We start from the raw sequence: 20,504 nt of genomic DNA, 5'->3' as shown, positions 1-20,504 counted from the left end.
ACACGTAGCTTTCATAGTATAGACCAATTAATCAACAAACTACTCGAACCTCTTCAAATCGAGAAATAAGCAAGTTAAATAAAATCCATACTTGATAAAGCTACTCGCGTACTTCTCATTCCTCTGGTAATAATCTTGGGATAACTGATATTCACGAATGGCTTCGGCTCGAAGCCTCAAGTAATATTCCTCCAATAACCGCTCTACACTCTTAAGATCTTCTTGAAGCTTTAACTCATGGAGGTGACTGGAGGACAATTCTTTGGCATATTGATCCATCTCCTAAATAAGGTAGAATAAGACTTCATAACATCCTTAATGATTTTCTTCTACTCTTTGTTCACCCTCTTTAGCTCTCAGACATCGTCTTGGAAGGCACTAACCTGCTAGGCATAGTCACTACTGACATCCACTAACTACTTGTGGAGAGCCGCATAGTCCATCTCCAAACTATGATAAGAGACCTTACTATTTTTGGGCTTCTTGGTCCCACCGTTCTCTCCCTTCAATAGCTCTCAATCTCTTTCTTGGTGCATTAACAGAAAGCCCAACTTTGAGCATTGGCAACAACCATCCTATACACACCTTGAATAAAATCCAAAAGTAATCACCATAAAAAAAAAGGCTAAAAAAGCCCTTCCCTAGAAAAGTCCCCCAAAAGGAACCAATCATGAGAATGAGTAAGTTACTTAGTAAAAATAATACTCTCCCCTCTAGAAGACTCAAAAGAAAAAATAAAAAATAATTGATGTGTATATGGACTAAGACCCATTTCCAAAAGCTCATGAAGGATAAGCCTAAAAGCTAAAAATAAAGCATAAATGTTAAAGCCTCGCTAATGGGCTAAGAGATCCTTTCAGTTAAAGTGTCATTGGGAGACTCTCTAAGGATCTCTCAATAGACTCCGGGAGGACCAAGAGTCTTTGAAAAAGTCTGCAAGATCTCCCAAAAACCCTCTTGTAGAGTACTATCATGATAGACGTGCAAACAATTACCTTTAAAATCTCCACTAAAAATTGTGTAACTAATGAGGATCATTTAAAGCAATGTTAATCTTGAAATATCAAAAATTGTTATCATTCCTATTAATTTCAACTATAAATAGAGGAGAATCTATTTCCCAAAGTAAGTCACTTTTTACCCATTTAATAACTCATTTTTCTTTCGACAAATTTAACTTAAACATTAAAGTATTTACACAAGAAATATCTTGTGACTTTTGATGATTTTATTTCTTGTAGAGTGTTTGAAGATTCAAGGCAATTCTTCTCCAACAAATAAATTATATTATTGTAAATAATAATAAAAATAATAATCAAGAAGATGAGAACAAAAGCATCTATCGTCAATACAGGGGTTTTTTGAATGAGGAATGATAAGTAATAATTGCTATTTCAAAGACGAAATAATAGTAAACTAGGCAAAAAGTTGCTATCTAAAGTTGTTGAAGTTGGTTGAGTTGACCCCAACAACTTTATATTTTATATATATATATATATATATATATATGCGGCTCAAAGACAACACCACAATGATTTTAAGGATCAAATGACTTGAAGTCCCTCTAGCATCAGAATGTACGAGAGCGTCAGGTTTCGGTCCACCTATATATGCATAAACTAATTGCAGTATCATTGCTATCTCATCAAGTTCAGTAATTAGGCAATGAAGATTTTAACCATCGTTGCTTCATTGCAAATCACCAAAAAGAAGCAGGAGAAGAAGAAGAAGAAGTAATCTTCCATGAATATATTATGTATAAGAATCATTTGGGCTTTGACTTCACATTCTTATAACATCTCCACCACCCACAACAAAGAGCTACTTTACAGCGGTTGGTTGATCAATCCTCTTGGTCTTCAAGGGACCGTTTCCGAGCCCTCAAGTTGAGCATAAGGCTTTCTGGTTGGGGAGGTGTCCTCCCTCTCCGGAACAGAACTGCTAGGGCTCTCATCTTCTGGCAAAGATCAAACACCTGTACAAAATGGAAGATAAAAATGAAGATGTAAGAAAACGGCGTCCAATGAGGTAAACCGTAGACGTGGTTGGTGCAGGATTTCTTACTGAAGAGGCTTCTATCTCTGCAACGCCTTCACAACCTTGGCCTCCTCCCTCCAGCAAGTTGCAATATCTTGCAGCTTCATTCTCATCTTCGAACACCTGCAGTGATCAGTATATTCTTTATTTATCCACCCCATAAAATAAATAAATAAATAAAAAGAATCCAAAAATGGATACGGCCTATGGTTACAAAAATCCAGATGCATTTTTTAACACATTTCAGGTTCCCAGATAATATCCCGGTTCCTATAGCGGAAACGGAAACCAGAAACTAAAAGGATATCAAAATACCCATGTTGGAGAAGGATACAATTTATTTCTCCAAAGAAACAACCTGTTTGAACATGACTAAGGTAGTGGTATTTTAGCACGAACATGTTTATGATAATCATTTACGACACCCTTGAGCATGCTAGAGAGACCTTAACAAACTTAACTATTACCCAGTGCGTTAAGAATATAATTTTTGTACAAGGCCTTCTGGTATGGGAACAGGAAATAGCAGCCGTCAACAGAGAGGGATGGTAAATATCTGGAATTGTGACTTATTCGACTTAGCCCTCCCCATCAACTCAATTTCTTGCTTCAAATCTTTTGACAGGTTATGGATCAATACTTTCAAAGGCAATGCCATATGGAAGGGAGCAATTCATTTCCCTATAGTGACCAAACATAAGTCAAGAAGCCTCGATTCTTCGGATGCTTATTTCAAACTTTTTTTAAGCAGGAAATATTCTCATTGTATTTATGAAGTCAATACTTGATAAACTCACGCACCCAAACAGATTTCTTGCTTTTTTTCTCGCTTCTGGGTAAATAACACTAGCCACGGTTTTGGTTTCAAATTGCCGCACAAAATACCTTGACATATAGAAAACAACATCAATCTCTCTTGTAGAGCTTGTTTAAAGACGAGGTTAATTCAGGTAGTCAAACAAATATTTTGCCCATTTTTTTGAAAGACATGCTTCAGGTACAAGTTATCTATTCATTCATAAAAGGTACATATAAAATGTCTATTTGTTACAGAAAAATTAATAAATTATCCCATAAAGCTTAACGAGGGGGAAATTGATGTGAACTTACAATTAACCTTATAAGTAAAATCAATAAACATTAATATTATATTATGCTAATATTGAAAAGAGCGCCCTCTTAACTAACCGTTCTTGCATAGGTTAGACAATAAAATTTCCAACATTAAAATTCTCTGTCCAATTTATTTACACAAAAATAACTTTATTAATAGCACAAAATAAGACGATAAAAATTATTATTATACAAGAAACAAAGAAAAGGTTAGGTACAAATATAACCTCTCTTGACCCTCGCAAAGCAGGGAGTCCTATGCATTGGGGATGCCCCTTTGCATGACCTGCATGACCAAGTCTCCCACTACTTCCTGGCCCATCTTCCACAAATTCTTCAAACCTAAACCTTATTTTCTATTTCTCTCTTCCTGTCTTGGAGCAAGGAACAGGTTGCTCCATTGTGATCTAGGGGTCACAGGTTTAAATCAGGAAACGACCTCTTTGCTAAGCAAGGGTAGGGCTAATGCGAGGCCCTCGTGCGTTGGGTTCACCTTTTTCTCTCTTCCCATCCCCTCTCTTCTGTTTCACTTTTATACAATCCATTAGCTGTTTCTAGAATCTATACAGATACACATGTACTATCAGATAAATAGAGTGCAATCACTAACGCATCTAAGAAGCCAAGGAAAAAGAAGAAATCTTTCTAACCACTGCCAGAGTGCATTGAGACCATTACGTTAACGATGTCACCATCCCCTCCATCTACTATCACCATCTTTTCCCTCTACAGCCACTGACCGCAATTCAATCTTTCAACCCCTGCACCCACTAACCACCTTGACAATCCTGTCCTCTCCCAATTCTCTACCCAATCAGCACCAACGATCTCTTCCTCTTTGCCCCCAACCCACTCAAAACCAACCTGACACCATACATGAAGGCACACACTTCACCGCAGCTGAATAAAGTGCCAAAATCAAAGTGATATTTTTCACGTAGGAAGTACCCAGATTGCAAAGCAGAGAGAAAGAAGTGAGTTGGGAGATTTTTTTTTTCTCCAAGAAGGATTAATTAATTTTAGTAATTGAATGACATTAAAACAACTAAGGGGCAATGATACTGAAAGATTTAAATATAGATATTTAACTTACAAGCACTCCCTCTCTGATATCCTCCACAAGCATCTGAAATTTTGTGTGTGGTCTTGACTGCTTAGACTGATTTGCTATTCCAGACCTCCATTTTCCCCCTTTGGAAAACAACAAACCCAGCTCCCTTTCAACTTCACTGTCATAGAGGACAGTTGCTGAGTGGGCTAAGAATTATGCAAGAAAAAATTGCAAAAAACTACAACAGACCTGCGATTCCTTCGAGTTTTCATTGTGCATAACTGATTTTCCCTCTGGGTTAGTACATATACAGGCTTTGAAGTTTCTCTCCATGGGTTGTTCTCCAATACTGAAAAAGAATAGGAAACAAAAACTAAAACCAAAACTAAATAACACATTTTTTTTTACAGAAAAAAAAAAACCAAAACGCATAGACAATCATGATATATGAGCGAGAGTATCACTAAATTTTGCCAGCCACATAGGACTGTCCTTGAACACACACATTCTCTCTATTTGTGTGTGCGTGAGAGAGAGAGAGAGAGAGAGAGAGAGAGAGAGTCCAGCCAGATAGTGAACAAAAAAAAAAATTAAACGGCACCATGACATGATGTATCTCTTCCTAGAGATGCACCGTTAAAATGCTAGATAAAAAATATTTAACAGATGTAACTAAGGAACTACTTTATGTAAGATCTATATACAGGGAGGATAATGCTTAAATGACTGGTCAAACAAAAGTGGAACTGAATGTCAACCACGCCAATTCAGACATTTCCTAATGAATCTTATAAATGCTAAGTACACAAGAATAACCAATTTAATCTTGGCAACTAAATATGCACACAATTTGCTCCCCCCCCCCAAAAAAAAAATAAACACACACACACACACACTCCAGCACATGCAAGATAATAAAAAAAAAAAATTGTGTGTTGAAGCACTGCATTCCACATCCAGAAACAACTTATTTCAGATTTGGTTTTGCAAGCCATATACATGTTGTGGTTCTTTTATTTGATGACTAGGCTAAAGACACTTATATCCAAGAGCCAGGTGTAATTTCCCTTCCTTTGCCTCTTCATCAAGAATTTTGGCATACTATTCTTTTCATTTCAAGTAATATTGTTATTCAGAATGTTTTCTTGTTATCATTAAGATTAAATATTCTCCCTATGGTCAATCTGGACAGTCTGCATATATCAGGACATTTTCCTGACTAGCCTGAATCTTTGCAAACCAAAAATACAGGTTAAGCCTTCTTAACTGTACCAACCAATTTCAGTTTGAAATGAATATATAAAAAGTGAAAAAAAAGAAAAAAGAAGAATTAGTTTTCATTATCCAGAGCCCCTGTTGCAGTGAGATAAGGGAATTACTGTTGCATTGGCTTTGCGGAAGGCAAAAAGTCTAGATCACTTCTAGTCAATGACAAAAAGATGCGATCCCATGAATTTAGCTTCTTTGATCTACCAAAAAGAAATCTAAAAAAAAAAAAAAATCTGGATATAGACCACTTATGACGCACATGCTAAAGTAGACACTTAAGGCAAATTTCAGGACTCTGAAAGAACTGATGAGTTCAAAATTTCAACTTCTCAAGATGTGTAGAGACAAGAAGAAATGCAAACCCCAGTTTAGATAATCAGCATGAAGAGAGGAGGAGATTCATAAGAATCAACAAATTGCTACAACATTTGCGAAAGCAGAGTACCTTGCACCTAACCGGTTTTGCCAATAATAGTCGTAACAATACAGCATGCCAGGAAATGGACCTCAAATGGCTATGATTGACAACCAATACTGTCAATTAATGCAACTATTGACTAGCATAAGAAGCCATCCATCAAAGGAGAAAAAGAAAACAACGAGCCAAACCCAAAACACAAATTCCAAAATTTCAAAAACCGGCTGTAGTTGCAAAGATCACTAACACAATGTTCAAAATAAGGATTTCTCAAGGAAAACTAAAGGGGATGGGAAACAAAATTAGGATATCCAAGCTAAAAACGAGCTTTATTGTTTCAGATGCATGCTGATTTTGGTCTCATTTTCCTATCCCTGCAGCCAACCCCTGCTAATGAGGTTTAGGGATTGGTATATTGTGGATGCTTCTAATCCAACTGAAATGAATAAATGAATCTGTATTCAATACCTTCTTTTTGTTTCCATCCTTATTCATTTATTCTCGTTTTCTAATCCAACTGAAGAGAATGAATGAATCTATTTTCAATTCGTTCGTTTTGTAATTCCCATTTTCAGGTCTATCAACTGTATTCTTCCTCTTGTTCTTTCCCGCACGAATTCAAGCTTGAATCCCAAGTATTTTCTGTTCCATATCTCTTTTGCTTAATTCCTTTTGTCCAAGCAACACAACTCAAGGCAAGAACAAAGCACTTACCGTCATAACTGCTAGAATCAAACGTCTGTTGCAGGTTCCTCCGCATGTCGTATGCACGCGACGATACTCGCTCTACGAACTCGTTGGATGTCCCAGGAATGGTGCCGTCCAAGCGAAGCGCCCGCTCCACCTCCTCATCTCTCCCGTACTTACCCTCGCCCTCACCATCATCATCGTCGGGCCCTCCACCGGCGGATTTGCAGGAAATCTCCAGCGCAAACCTCCTTCCACACGGATCAGGCGATCGGGGAACGCTAGTGAGGAAAGAGGAGAGAAACGAAGAAAGACGGGAGGGATGGACAGGCTGAGCGGCCACAGAGATCAGCCTACGGCGGTGGCGGTGGCGGTGGCGGCACCGGAAGTGAGAATTACTCGGAGGCAGGACGATTGAAGACGAAACAGATGAGAGAGAATCCATTCCGGCTTTATAAATACTCTGGAGTCAATTAGCTTCGTACTTGTATGTTGCTTTATCTCTGTTTGTATCTATATATATATATATATATAGAGAGAGAGAGAGAGAGAGAGTTGTGTGCGTGAAGGACTCTGCAACTGCAGCAAAAGAGGGAGAGAGAGGAGGAAGAAGAAGGAAGGAAGCTTTCAGCTGAAGAAGGAATGTGAATCTGAAGGGGAGGGGGTTGGCGCGGATATTTTTCTCGGAATCTGACTGAATCACTAGTCAAAACTCGGAGCCTCATAAATTACATTTATTTATTACAACAAAATTCTAGAAAATATAGGATTTTTTTTTTTATTTGTTTGGGATGCCATTGCCAATTCTTTTTTTTTTTTTTTTTTTTATTTGAGAAAAACTTGGGAAAATGTTACATAAAAATGTCAACTAAAATAGTAAATCATTGTAATCTCTGTAACATGTCATGTTTACAATTAGAACTATTATATATGTAACTATTTATACTTTTATTTGGCAAAAATATAAGGTGGATGCGCATGGTTGATGGTAAAATGAAAGTAAAATTCATGTGGAGTTTTTATTTGTTTATTTTTAATTTTTGCTTTCTATTGAGAATAAAAATTGAATACGGGACGGCATTCAAAGAAATGTCTACTTACATTTTTTATATGATAACTCCAAACATTAACATAAATGATAATGCAATATATTTGTATTCCAATATGCTATCGAATAGAATTATAAATGAGTTTTTGTCAATTTTCAAACCCATCCCACAACTCCATAACAAACAATACAATTCACTCCTCTTCCTCTTTCGTCTTCACAGTACGGCATGGCTGCTTACCCATGAAAATTGTTTCTGATTGTTAGCAGCTAACCATGACACTGACTGACATGATTTAAAATGTTTAGGAGGTCAAGTCAAGCAAGACATTTCCTCGAGTAAAAACGCAAATTGGAAACCCACCCACCACCGGCCCAAGAAAACAGAGAAGATACCAGCACTTCCAGACATGTATTTTTAGTTGTAGGTATCTCTCATTCTCACCAAACAAGACCTCAGCCCCCACTATGCCATAATTTTTGCAGATCTAACATAAAGGCTATCCACAACCTTCCCAATATTTGATATTGTCTCCAGTGTCGCAGGGTAGATTGCGTCCGGCTTAGGATCATCAAAGATGATGAGACATCCAGCACCTTGATCCAAGGTCCCTGCAAACTTCTTGTCAAGGATCATCTGCGACAGTTTTTTCTCCACGTGGTCCTTGGGGAGTTCAATCAGCTCAGCGATATGACCAATCTCAACCCTTGAGAAAGGCTCGATCAACCGGCAAAGGTTCTGTTCCAGCAGTGTATCATAAAGAGAAGACAGGTGCCTGTGGACGATGGGGTCCTCCTCCAGCTGTGCCTTGAAATCCCTAAGTGCAGTCTCAAAGAGCTTCAGCGAGCGTTTTGCATGAGCTTGGGCAACGGCTTTCATCGCGTCTACTTCTGGCCCCTGATATTGCAGTCCCACCTTCGCTGACGATAATATTCCTGCAACATCATCCGCCTGGTTAACCATGATTTTGCACAACAGCATATACTTGAGACTGTATATTGCCCGGGGATCTTCAAGAGCATTGAAAGCTTCAAATGCTTCGTAGAAATAGCTGTAAGCCGTTTTATAGTCTTTCTCTTCAGCATGAAGAATCCCACTCTGCAAGTCTATGGTACCCTGCTGGTCTGGGGGCACATAAATAGCATTGGCCGCTGTTCTTGCTGCAGTGAGAGAAGCTTTAGCTTTGGGAAGGTTTCTTAGAGAGAAATGCAGCTTGCTCTCCAATAATTCTATGTCTACGAGCAGCAGCTTGTCATCCAATCTCCTTACTTCCTTGATTAGGCCAGAAAGGAGGGTTAGTGCCTCTGCATACTCCTCGTTTTCCATCAAAAGAGCCGCAAGCCTTGCCTCAACTCGTTGACGAAGGAACGTTCGCTTCTCCGAACGGGTCCACTGCACCATTTCCCTGCAGAGAGAGATTTGGAGATCTGACGTTCTTGGTATTTTAGCCACTGAATCAATTATCCCACGAACAATTTTTGCAGTTTTTGCTTTGGGGATCAAGGAAAAGAAAGGCCTTAGTTGGGTCAGAAGTCTCCTAAGATCCTCTGCTCTGTTCTCTTCTCTAAGAAGGTCAGACAGATTTGAGATAGCTTTTTCTTTAATCCGTAGTGCTTCCGTAGAAGATGAAGGGTTCTCAAGTACACGATACAGGATAGAAATTGCCTGAGATGGTATTTTTGCTTCTTGAGCCTGATCAAGCGACTCAGTTGTTGCTGGGAGATGTGATGAAGACATGATGACTGCCTATATATTTCTGCAAATTGGAGATGATTAAATGATTAGGTACCACTAAAATAACTCGCATCCAAAAACCAAGTGAACAAACATTTCTCTATCACATCAATGATGCAAATCTGATAGTTGCACCTCCCAGCTTTGACAAAAAATGAAGGGATTCCTGACTTTACAACTCCAATATTTCATTCCCAGCATTGGCAAGATAAATGCAATGTGGCTTTAGGTTTCTTTTTTAAGAACCAAAGGGATCCATTATAGTGCTCCAATTGTTTTAATCTGTAGTGCTTCTAAAGAAGATGAAGGGTCTCAAGTACACGATATGGGATAGAGATTGCCTGAGATGGTGTCGTTGCTTCTTGAGTAGAGATAAGAATGGGGAGGGGACCTCCCCCCCCCCCCCCAAAAAAAAAACTCCTCCCTATTTCCAAATCCCCGTCATTTTCCCCGTTTCTATACCTGTTCCAGTATGTCGTTTAACCTCCCATACCAAACCCAATACATTTATTAGCAAACAAATTGAGGTCTCTATTCCTTAATAGCAATTGTATTTGTTTTGTAAGAAAGTTAAGGATTCAACTACTACTATACAGTTCCTAGTATCTCTATTGATGTAAAACTCTGTAGAGACGTGATTAAATGTAGTTCAACTAATCAAATTACTTTCACAGCGTCATTTTCAATGCAATAGTACAAGCCATTTAGGCAGAAAAAGGGGGAGTATTGAGACAATCTTTACTTTTTGAATAATACAAAATTCTCCCGAAATTCTTACTAGTGCCACATCATTACGGGAAATCCAGTTATTCAATGAACGGTAAGAAACCCGATATCAGTGTTCAAAGCATGATTCAGTTTTAAGCAGGGAAATGATGCTACAGTAACAAATATCTCCGCGAAGACACGTTCTTGAAGAACCTTACCCAAATTCCGGGAGCGGGAATTGTAGAATAGTACCCCTATGCCCTAATTTCCAATATGTTACATAAACATGGAAGTAGCTAACAGAAAATATAAAGAATGTAATCAATAAAAAATAAGAAAGCAAGAATCATCGTCAAAATGCCTAAAACTACAGGGAGATGAACGGCGAACCCTACCTTCGTGGTACCAAAGAAAAAGATAAATGAATAAACAAATCCGATTCAACACCGAATCATTGCCCAAGAAATTAGGACTGCAGATTGAAATCAACATAACGCACCTGAGATTTGCAGAAATAGAGCAATACTCAGGCCCAGCCGACGGCAGATCTGGAAGAGAGAGCGAGAGAGAAAGGGAGAGAGGCTGGCTCAACTCGCAAGTCCAGGGCAAAGGTACACTGTTCAAGGAACTGAGAGGGTGTTTGGCTTCCCGGTTTGACCACTTATTAGCTAATTCTTTTAGCTTATAATTTATATAATTTATTTTGTTAGGTATTTGTTGAAATTTAAAGTTATATTCTTTTTATATTTTAATTTTAAAATTTATGTTTTAAGTGTCTATTTTAAAATTTTTGAAAAATACGTTTTTTTTTTGTAATTTTGAAAAATTATTTCTTAAAACAAAGAAATTAAAAAAATAAGTTTATTTTAAAATTTAAAAAAAAAATATTTTATGATATTTTATCTATTGAACAACCTAAACTAGCCACAATCGTACTACCGTTAATCAAAGATTCCCACAATTAGAGCTTACCATTAGATATGTCAAGTCAAGGGGGTCAACGTACACAAAAATAAGTCAAATTTAACAGTTAAATTTTCATAGATTTAATTTTTAATTTTTGGTCAAAATTGAAAAATGCACTGTCAGTCATCATCAGCCACTATGGCCGGTTGTTTTCAGCGATCAGAGACAACCACCCAATACCCTCATCCTCATCGACCAACATACCAAAAAATCAACAACATCCAACGGTCAAATTTCCATAAATCTAATCTTAAACTTTCGACCAAACCAAACACCAGTGTAAACGCACTGCCAGTCTCCACCAGCCACCGTGGCCAATGGTATTCGACGAATCAGATACAATCATCTGACACCCTTTTTTCCATTGACCAACATACCCAAAAACTAGCAAGATCCAATTGATGAATCTCCATAGATCTAAACTTAAACCTCTAGCTAAACACAAAATCAATGATTTATAGAGGTGATGCCAATCAACGGTGGCTCGCAATGGTGATGGTGGTGAAGGGCATGGTCGATGGCAGAGCCTTGAGAAAGAAGAGAAGAAAAGAGAGAAGGAAGAAGAGAAGATAAGAAAGAAGGTTGAGCCTCAAAACAACTGTTTTTCGCATTTTCAGATTTTGCACTTGTTTTTGCTCAAAACAGCAAAATGACTTTTTGGCATTTTGAATTTCCTTTACAAATTTTTTTCTTGTTTTCGAAAATGCGTTTTTGAAAACAGTAAAATAAACATGTTTTCATCGTTTTAAAAAATTGAAAACAACAAAAAGAACAAACCCTTAAGAGTTTATATGCTAGTGAGTTTATAAGCTATTTTAGTAGCATTCTCAATAAGTTGATCCCTTAGTTTTTTCAAATAAGCTCTTGGTAGCTTATTTTGGTGACCAAGTTAATTACAAATTTGCTCTCACACAATTCAAATATTTACAACTCTATCTCTTAAAACATTAAAGTCATCATTTCCCATCTCCTTCTTTGGTTGCCTCTCCTCTATCGCCGACTGTCATCATGTTGCCACTAACAGATCGACCATGTAATACCCCGAGAGCCCAGAGAAGTTAGAATATATCGAGGATAGTGTAAGAAAGGAAACAACACCAGCTGGATACCTTTTGGGCTGAATGTTGGCAAAGAACTCCCAAGTTAAGCGTGCTTGACCTGGGGCAATCCAGGGATGGGTGACCCCCCTGGGAAGTTCGTGTAGGCCCATCAGGGTAAGTTGTTCCGGTTCTTCCTATCGCTCGATGCGGGATGTTACAGACCAACCCCTTCATCATAACGCTATCGTCGTCCCTGTCACCTAGATCTCCTTCTTCAGCATCCATCATCGCATCCTGCTTCTAGATCAATTGTCGCTTCTAGCCTATCTATGTCGCCCCAGCCCATCGTCGCCTCTTCTAGCTGTCGCCGTTCGCCGCCTTTCCTATATTCACTATATATATAACACCTATATATTTATGTTTAACGTATATACATATATATTTAACATATATATTTTAATAATTATATATAATTTATCAACATCTAATGGTAAAATTTTTATCACTTGAACATCGATTTAGTATTTTTATGAATTTTATTTGTATTATTCAATAATATGTTCATTTTAGTATTTTTATTAAGTTCTGATAGTTTATCTGTAATATCTCAAGTCAAAATAAATGAATATATCATTATTTTATGAAATATTGCGTATTTCGTAATGTTAAGAAGAGACTAGAAGACAATTTAAAGATCTTAAATAGTCGAATCAACGAGAGGGAATAACTTAGAACGTAAATGCCTAAAAAGAAAAGAATAGCATTGGCAAGCGATTCAAAATAGGATTTTTGGCGTCCAAAGAAATCAAATCAGAAACTATTTTCGAAACAGCTATGAAGTAGTCTAGAAAATCAAATCCTCATGAGGGAGTGTCAAAAAGGAAGGAAAACCCTGAAAAGCTATAGGTATGGCATAAGGAACAACCCTGAAATAGGATTGGGGAAAAAAACAAAGGGATTCATGACCAAACGTGATTTTACATAAGTTTTGGGCCTAAGTGTAATTTTAAATTCTAAGGTTAAAAATGATATTTTTCGGATTTGATGGGAGAAACAAAGAGAATGAAAATTTAGGGTTTAAACGGTAAGATATCAAATCTTAGGGACCTCGAATAAAAATGGAATTTGGAATCAATGGAGGGCCAAAATGTAAAATTTCAAAAGGCAGCCATGGCCACCATCGACCAAATCGCTACCACCGTCGGCCAGCCTCCGACCGGCGTTGTGAGGGCCATTCAAAGGCTCTAAAAGTGTAACACCCCAAATTTTTCGGGCGTGTTATAACTTAGGATTTCGGGAACATAAAAATTTTTCATTCCACAATCGCTGCCATACATCACACAAATTTCCAAAAATCCTAATTTTCACCTTCTTAGCTTAACAAACCCAATATTAAATAGCTAAGACAGGTGTTAAAATTTCAAATGCGGAACCTAGATCGAACCTGATATGATTCACAACAATTATGCTTTATTTATCATACATAAAATCGTTCAAGACGTCTACAAAATATATTACATGGACATCATCTCTAGGAAGTGATAACTGAACATCTTAAACATATCCAAAATTACATAGATTCGCACAAAAATATGTTAATCATGCTACAGGCAGTAATTTAAACTAATTCTTCAGTTACCTCATTTCCCTTAAAGCCGTTCGTCAAACCTGGAACGTTTGAATATTCCAAGAACATAGTCCAATTAGAATATGAATCTTCTAGTGAGAGACTCCAAAAACAGTTTATATCGATGCATGATCAGGTATAAAATGTATGAGAAGACAAGGAGAATTACTCCGAAGTGCCTCGTGAACACGTCAGCCTCCTCCAACGAGAGCTTTCTCAATGGCGCACGCATAGCGCCTCTCGGAAAGTCCCTAACCATGTTACTTTGACCCGACCTCATAGAACTCATGCAAGCACCACATTCGTTGTTCCTTAGACTCACGGTTTTCCCACGAGAGCTTTCTCGATGGCGCACGCATAGCACCTCTCGGGGGATATCCGACTTTTGCCCTCAGCCAACAACAAATAGGTACAACAGTATGGCCACACGAATTTTATAAATGCAACAATTAAAAAGTCAATAGCATATAATTTTTAGAAAAATACATTTCATATATGCAACATGATTTCACGTAAGAGAATAACAAGAGTTTACGTATAAGAACTTCACGAAACAAGTCTCATGCAATAGGAGTCTCTCATAAGAAAATAAAAATTAGGATTTGGGGTATAAGAGTCTCACCTTGTTCGTTTATCTCTTGGATAGTATAATTTCACAGCAAACGGCCTAGGTTTCTGCAGAAAACACGCGTTTTGGTAAACCTAACCTCAAATATTTTCACATAAGATGGAAGGATATTAAAGTAGGGGCATAACTGGAAAATTTTAAGAAAAATGGACCCCTCACGCGCCCTAGGAAGGTGGCTCACGCGCCTTCATGCGTAGCCACTTCTGGCGCGTGTATCTCACGAACTGCTACCAAATTTCGGACAACATTGTGTCGTTTAAGTATTTCGGTCATATCTCCCTTGTTTTAACTCCGATTCGACCCTCGTTTAAATCTACGCGACCCTCTCTTCCCCCTCTACAGGATTATCAAAAAAGGGACTTATCTTGCTTTTTTGCTGACTGATTTTGGCAAACTCCGACGAAGGCTTGTAACTCCGACGAGGCTTAGTCTTCCCCGGCTTCTCCTTCAATTTCTTCTAGCCTTCTTGCCGATCTTCCTCCTCTCTCTCTAGAGCAAGATCTTCTTCTTAGAGTGCCTCAACTCTCAAACTTACTTGGAATGATTTGAGAACAACCCATGATGCCTTTTTATAGATTTTTTCAACCAATCACATTATGCCACTTGTCACAATCTAAGCCATGGACTCCAAAGACTCAAAGATATATTTGAATGGCTTTTGAAATCCAAATATAGAATGGATTTAACTTTTGAAATCCAAGCTAATTCCCTAACTTCTTTCAAATGACATTTTGGCCCTTATTTTAAGTCCTCAACTTTAATATTTTACCACATAAGCTCTTAATTTTATCCTTATTTCGTTTGGATAATTCTCTAATTATAATTACACCCTCAAACATCAAATTTATTGAGATACTTAAAATCTCAAAATTAATAATTCAAAATTACTCGATATGTACGATTTTTGGGAAACCCTTACCATCATTCAATCTTTTCAGGCTATAACTTAGCTTAACCGAAAATCGTCTCTTATTTTATTTCTTTTAGCGCCATAAATATCGCTTCGAGACGCTTGTCAAAAATATACCTTTGTCCTTAGGTATCTAAGCTCCAGGGCACTCCATGCAGTCGATTCAATGACTTACTGCCCTCTCAAACCCATTTTTTTTGGTATTTTAAACTCACTTAAAATACATGGCAACCTTACGAAAATATGGGGTATTACAAAAAGGGGCTCCAAAGCATGGTGAGTTGATGTGAGTAGATATGGTCGTGATTGGACAGAAGAATGGTAAGGCATGGCCGTGGGGTTGCCAAAAATTGGGGAAAGGGTTTCGTGGCAAATTATCGTGATTTGAGGTTGGGTAAGGTCGTATCAAGCAGTTAAGGCTTGGATTAGACCAGGTATGGCTTGTTTATGCTCCAACATTGAGTATTAATAGGGGTTTCAAGGCGGTCAATTTCATTAAAAATTAAATTTCAAAGTGCTCGTGTTAGAGAGTGAATCGAGGGTTCTTGATGGAAGGTTTTTGTTCCTTGGATTGAATGGACCGATTCTAGAAAAATTTGTGAGGTTTCATGTAGGTTTCGAGGGGTTTCGAGCTTGACCGGAGTTTCAAGAAAAGCCGCTTGAGTTGGATTGGTTTTAGACGACTTGGGGCATCTTCTGTTGTGTTTTCAAACACCCAAGGGTACCAAGGAGATCGACCTGAAGTGGGCTTCAAAGTGGTGCAAGAAATTTGAGACGACCGGTGTGTAAAGGACACGCACCAATCAATTCTTCAAGCTCGTGGATCAGTGCATGAGGGCACCTGCCATGTTAAATATTTTTGAATTTTTTTATTATTTTCAAAAAAAAAAATATTTTAGGATTTTTTATGAAGAAAAATTTGAGAAAATATTATAGGAGATAATGATTTTAGAATTTTTTAGAAGAAAATTAGAAGAAATTATGGAGATTAGGGAAAAATCTAGGAAAATCATAAATATTGATTTCTTGGATATTTATTGATCAGGAGGAAATTTGGCTATAGAATTTAGAGATTTGCCCGATTTTTTATGTCAGCGTGTTCTTCAAGAAATTTCAAAAAGCAAAATTAGGGTGAGTGGTTCTACCGAACTGAATATAGATTTTATGCAAATGGTTAAGACTTGAAAGTGATTTTACTTTAAATCCAAATTTTATGCAAATGATTTTATCATGCCCTGTTTATGTTATATATCATGTAGATTGCTTACTGTCTTGATGATGAATTTCTTATATGTACACGATGATATTATTGGTCATACATTGCATGGGTTTGAAATTATGGACTGACATCGCTACTTTATCAAGGGTGCCCCAATACACCTTGGTTTGGTAAGGAGGTTATAAAAATAGAGAGTAGTAATTGGGTGTGGTCAACTCAAACTAAAAGAATGATGACATTTTGCATCGCATACACGCATGAGATATGAATGAAATACCTTTACTTAGATGATACTCGGGCTATGCCACTGAAATACTCAAATGTTCCAGAAGAAGATGTAGCAGAAGCAGGCACGGAAGAGGCATGTGATGGCACTTAGCAAGTGCATAATATTTATGATTACGAAATTTATGTATTTAAGTTTATGCTACTTAGAATTCTGAATGTTTTGAAAGACAATGATATATGATCTGATTTATGACAAATGTTAATGTTAGGTTAGATTCTTGCTTCCGCTACTGATGAAATACCTAGTCTAGCGCATATGATATATGATATTTTTTTATGCTGGATAGGTAGATGAAAAATTTGGAAGTTTGTATTATGTTGAGTTTGATTTATTAGAAAAAAAATATAGATTGAAATGTCTTAAGTTATAACTCACCCGAGAAAATGGAATGTTACATTATTAATTTTTTTAAATCAAATACATAACTATATAAATAACAGCTTAAAGTATATTTATCTAAATATATTATCAACTTAGACACTACTTAGCTTTTAATCTTTACATAACTTATAAGTATAAAGATTTATAAGTTGAAAGAAAAAATGATAAGGCAAATACCCTCTGATTACACATTATATGTCATAGTTTTTTCAAGAAACTGATTTAATGAATTTTAAAATTTAATGAGTGTTTGAGTAAAGCTAAAATTGAAGTGATGTGTATTATTATACCCGTCAAAAATAAACTATAAATTATAATTTGAAGATTTTTAAATCAAATCAAGCATTTAATGGCAACACCAAACCAAATCAAATAAAATGTTTCTTTTATATGTTAATTCATCAGCATTTTTTGAGCCTATACTTTGTGGTGTCCTTCTGTTTTTGACCTGTGAATTGATACTCTTTGTGTTTGGTGTGTGTATCCTTGAATTGAGATGGAGCACCAAGCACTTTGTTTTTCTATTTGATAAAGTTCTATTTGCACTTTCTTCGCATAAAAAGACAATAGCAAAACAAATAGTAACAAACAATAGGTTATGTTCCTTCTTCCAAATACCTATTGTTTTTAACTCTTCATTACAGTTAAGTTAATAGGATTCTTCTGGTACACTATGGGTGGGTGCCTTATCTTTTCTCTCTTGTTTTTTTGAGCTTCAGTTGAATATAAATGATATGACATGTTACCATTCCCAGCTCATGCTTGAAGTTTGATAAATTTGCTTCACTTTTACTCGACAAGTGGGTGATTTCCATCTTTTTTTCTTCTCTATATGGATGTTCTCTCTTTCTTGAGCATTTAACTGCACAATCAAATAAACTACTCTTAACACAAAACTGTTTTGTAGTTTGGTCAAGTTTCTAAAACTATTGTCATGTGTAGACAAAGATGTTCAAACATTCAAGAATTAGAGATCCGCACTTGAACATTATATGGAGCATTTTGGAAGTTAAATGTGTCCAGAGTCACCATTTGGAATAGAATGTTAGTATATTTTAGCTAGCTCAAATATATATTTTAATCTCTGTAGCACATTTTTTTTTCATTTACACACTTAAATTTTTTGTTGTTTTAAAAATACTCTTGAACTATACAATTTCGAGTTAATTGAACCCCTGAATTTTTTGTTGTTTCAATTACACTCCTAAATTCATTATTTTCAATAAATTTGTCAAATTACGTAATTGACTTGAAAATGCATAGTTCGATAGTGTAATTGAAACAATAAAAAAGTTCAGAAATGCAATTGACTCGAATTTGCAAGTTTAAAGGTATCTTTGAATCAACAAAAAATTCAAGTGTCTAAATAAAAAAAAAATATTAAAATTTAAGAGTTAAAATATATATTTTGTCATTTTAACTAACATGGAATAATTGATGGGTATTATATTGCCACATGCAAAAGAGACTGAATCTTCAAATGTTTTGGTGTATACCATTAAGAATTTCATGTAATAAGAATTTCATATTTAAAATAAAAACGAGGTGAGGCATGGAATAGATACATATAACCTATTGTTGTTTTTCCTAGCATTTCTCTGTTTCTTCAATCTTGCTTTGCACAGAACTGCTAGTGCTGCAGATGGCCTTCATTGTTGAAGGTAAGTCAGGACACCTAGTTGATTCTTCATCAACTAACAAGCATATGCGATTTGGTGTTGAGTATGGATGAGAGGTTTCTTGGTCTACTAACAAGCATATGTGACTAGGTGTTTTGAGTATGGATGAGAGGCTTTTAGGTATAGAGCAACGTTTCCCTTTCGTTAAGTTGGGAGTCCTTACTGTGCAGATTATTTTGCCTATTTTACAGTCTTCTCATGATTCTCCTTACAATAACCAACCAGCCCTTCCTCAACCTTGATGTTATTGTTAAGGGTGTTTGAGGTGGTGCAATTTGGTTGATCTAAGCCCTTTTTAATATGTTAAATCATGTGTAGCTTTTGTGTTACTATAAATTGCGCGGTTTAATTTGATCTCTAGAAACTGAACCAGATCACATTGCAAAATATAGTGTTGTTTGGTGCGATTTTTGCGGTTTGTTCAGGTTTTTTATTGGGTTTGGTAGATTAACAAATTGGACGGTCAACGATGCTTAGATTGATAGTCGTAAACTTCGGGGTTTTAGTATGTATTTCAGCTTGTGTATGAACAGTTGTACGATAACGATGTTATCATTTGGTCATTTGTATTACATATTTTGTTATGAAAATACTATGTAAGAACCTCGGTGTTTGATGTTAGTGTATCCTCTGCGTTATGATATGTCTCGTTTAGTTGTTAAGATTATTGATTTTGTTAAATTAAACGGGCAAAACTGGGGCTTTCGGGATCTTATGTGTGCATGTGAAGATTGTTCATAAAGCACCGCATGTGATAATGTTAATAAAAAAAAAAAAAATTCAAAAATACCCTTATAGTAACATGCCCGATGAGACGAGGTATTACAATAATACTTAAGGACAAAGGTGTCCTCACTAAGGAATTCTAACCCCTCAGCATGCTTAGAGTTCACTTATTTGGAGATTGTAAGGGTCAATAAGGGTCCTAATTAATGTGATAGCTCTTTTAGCTGGGTTTTTCAATGCTATTGGTTGAGGATTCCGACGTTGCTAGTTGAGGATTTCACCACTACTAGGGTTTTTGACAAGGGTCAGCTAGGGTTTTTGACTCTTCCAATGAGGATCTACAAGAATCTCAACTTGGAGGACTTTTCCAATTAGGGTTTTCACTGTTGTATGTGCTAACGAACTTCAATGGTGTATGAGAGCTTCATATTATTAAATATAAGCTCTAAATCAACAATGACAGGACTAGTGCCTTTTTTTCTAAAAGTTTTCAAAAAAATTTAGAAGATCTCCAAAAGAAATTTAAGAATTTTGCCTCTAATACCAATTGATATAGAACCCAAATCAAAAGAAACAAAAGTAATCTCAATTACTCAAAATCAATATCAATATTCAATATTATTTATCAAAATTTATCCTTCAATACTTTACTAAATGATTATTTATAGACAATTAATAAATAAAAATATATTCTAATGAGGATTCCTTGTAATTAAGCTAATAAAAGTAATCCTAATCTAATTAGGATTCTAAGACATAAAAGAAATAAAAAAACTAATAAATAAATTAATAAAATAATTAAATTCTACTTTTACATCCAAATATTATTTTTCAAAATATTTATCTCTGTAATTTTCATCAATTCTTCGATCTTACTTTAAGCCCAAGTTAATCACTCTTGTTTTTCAGGTTGAGCTCACTCTTTTCTAGATAAGCTCAAATTTTTTGGCCACTGACAACCCAACATCTCCAT

The 20,504-nt window shown here is 36.3% G+C and overlaps 2 protein-coding genes across 2 annotated transcripts; both read right to left on the bottom strand.

Moving 5' to 3' along the window:
* Positions 1 to 1,609: 1,609 nt before the first annotated feature.
* Positions 1,610 to 7,257, bottom strand: LOC127797539 (uncharacterized). The gene is made up of 5 exons (XM_052330528.1): positions 6,603 to 7,257; positions 4,451 to 4,550; positions 4,244 to 4,379; positions 2,065 to 2,160; positions 1,610 to 1,975 (listed from the first exon to the last, which is right to left on the bottom strand). The coding sequence occupies exons 1-5, from the start codon at positions 7,018 to 7,020 to the stop codon at positions 1,844 to 1,846; spliced, it is 882 nt and encodes a 293-aa protein (XP_052186488.1). The 5' UTR covers positions 7,021 to 7,257; the 3' UTR covers positions 1,610 to 1,843.
* Positions 7,258 to 7,703: 446 nt separating this feature from the next.
* Positions 7,704 to 10,712, bottom strand: LOC127797538 (26S proteasome non-ATPase regulatory subunit 11 homolog). The gene is made up of 2 exons (XM_052330527.1): positions 10,566 to 10,712; positions 7,704 to 9,380 (listed from the first exon to the last, which is right to left on the bottom strand). Exon 2 carries the CDS (start codon positions 9,359 to 9,361, stop codon positions 8,090 to 8,092), a length of 1,272 nt encoding a protein of 423 aa, XP_052186487.1. The 5' UTR covers positions 9,362 to 9,380; positions 10,566 to 10,712; the 3' UTR covers positions 7,704 to 8,089.
* Positions 10,713 to 20,504: the final 9,792 nt, after the last annotated feature.

Source organism: Diospyros lotus, chromosome 3 (genome assembly GCF_014633365.1).
Source record: "Diospyros lotus cultivar Yz01 chromosome 3, ASM1463336v1, whole genome shotgun sequence".
Taxonomy (NCBI): Eukaryota; Viridiplantae; Streptophyta; class Magnoliopsida; order Ericales; family Ebenaceae; genus Diospyros; species Diospyros lotus.
Note: the sequence above shows the minus strand (reverse complement) of the source record. Positions and strands in the feature narration are given on the sequence as shown.

Bases quoted from the DNA above. Each gene is read 5' to 3' on its own strand.
- LOC127797539 (XM_052330528.1), bottom strand. From the start codon at position 7,020: ATGGATTCTCTCTCATCTGTTTCGTCTTCAATCGTCCTGCCTCCGAGT. The intron at 4,551-6,602 runs GTAAGTGCTTTG...ATTCTTTTTCAG, and splicing joins TGATTCTAGCAGTTATGACG to TATTGGAGAACAACCCATGG. The intron at 1,976-2,064 runs GTAAGAAATCCT...CATTTTGTACAG, and splicing joins CAGAGATAGAAGCCTCTTCA to GTGTTTGATCTTTGCCAGAA.
- LOC127797538 (XM_052330527.1), bottom strand. From the start codon at position 9,361: ATGTCTTCATCACATCTCCCAGCAACAACTGAGTCGCTTGATCAGGCT.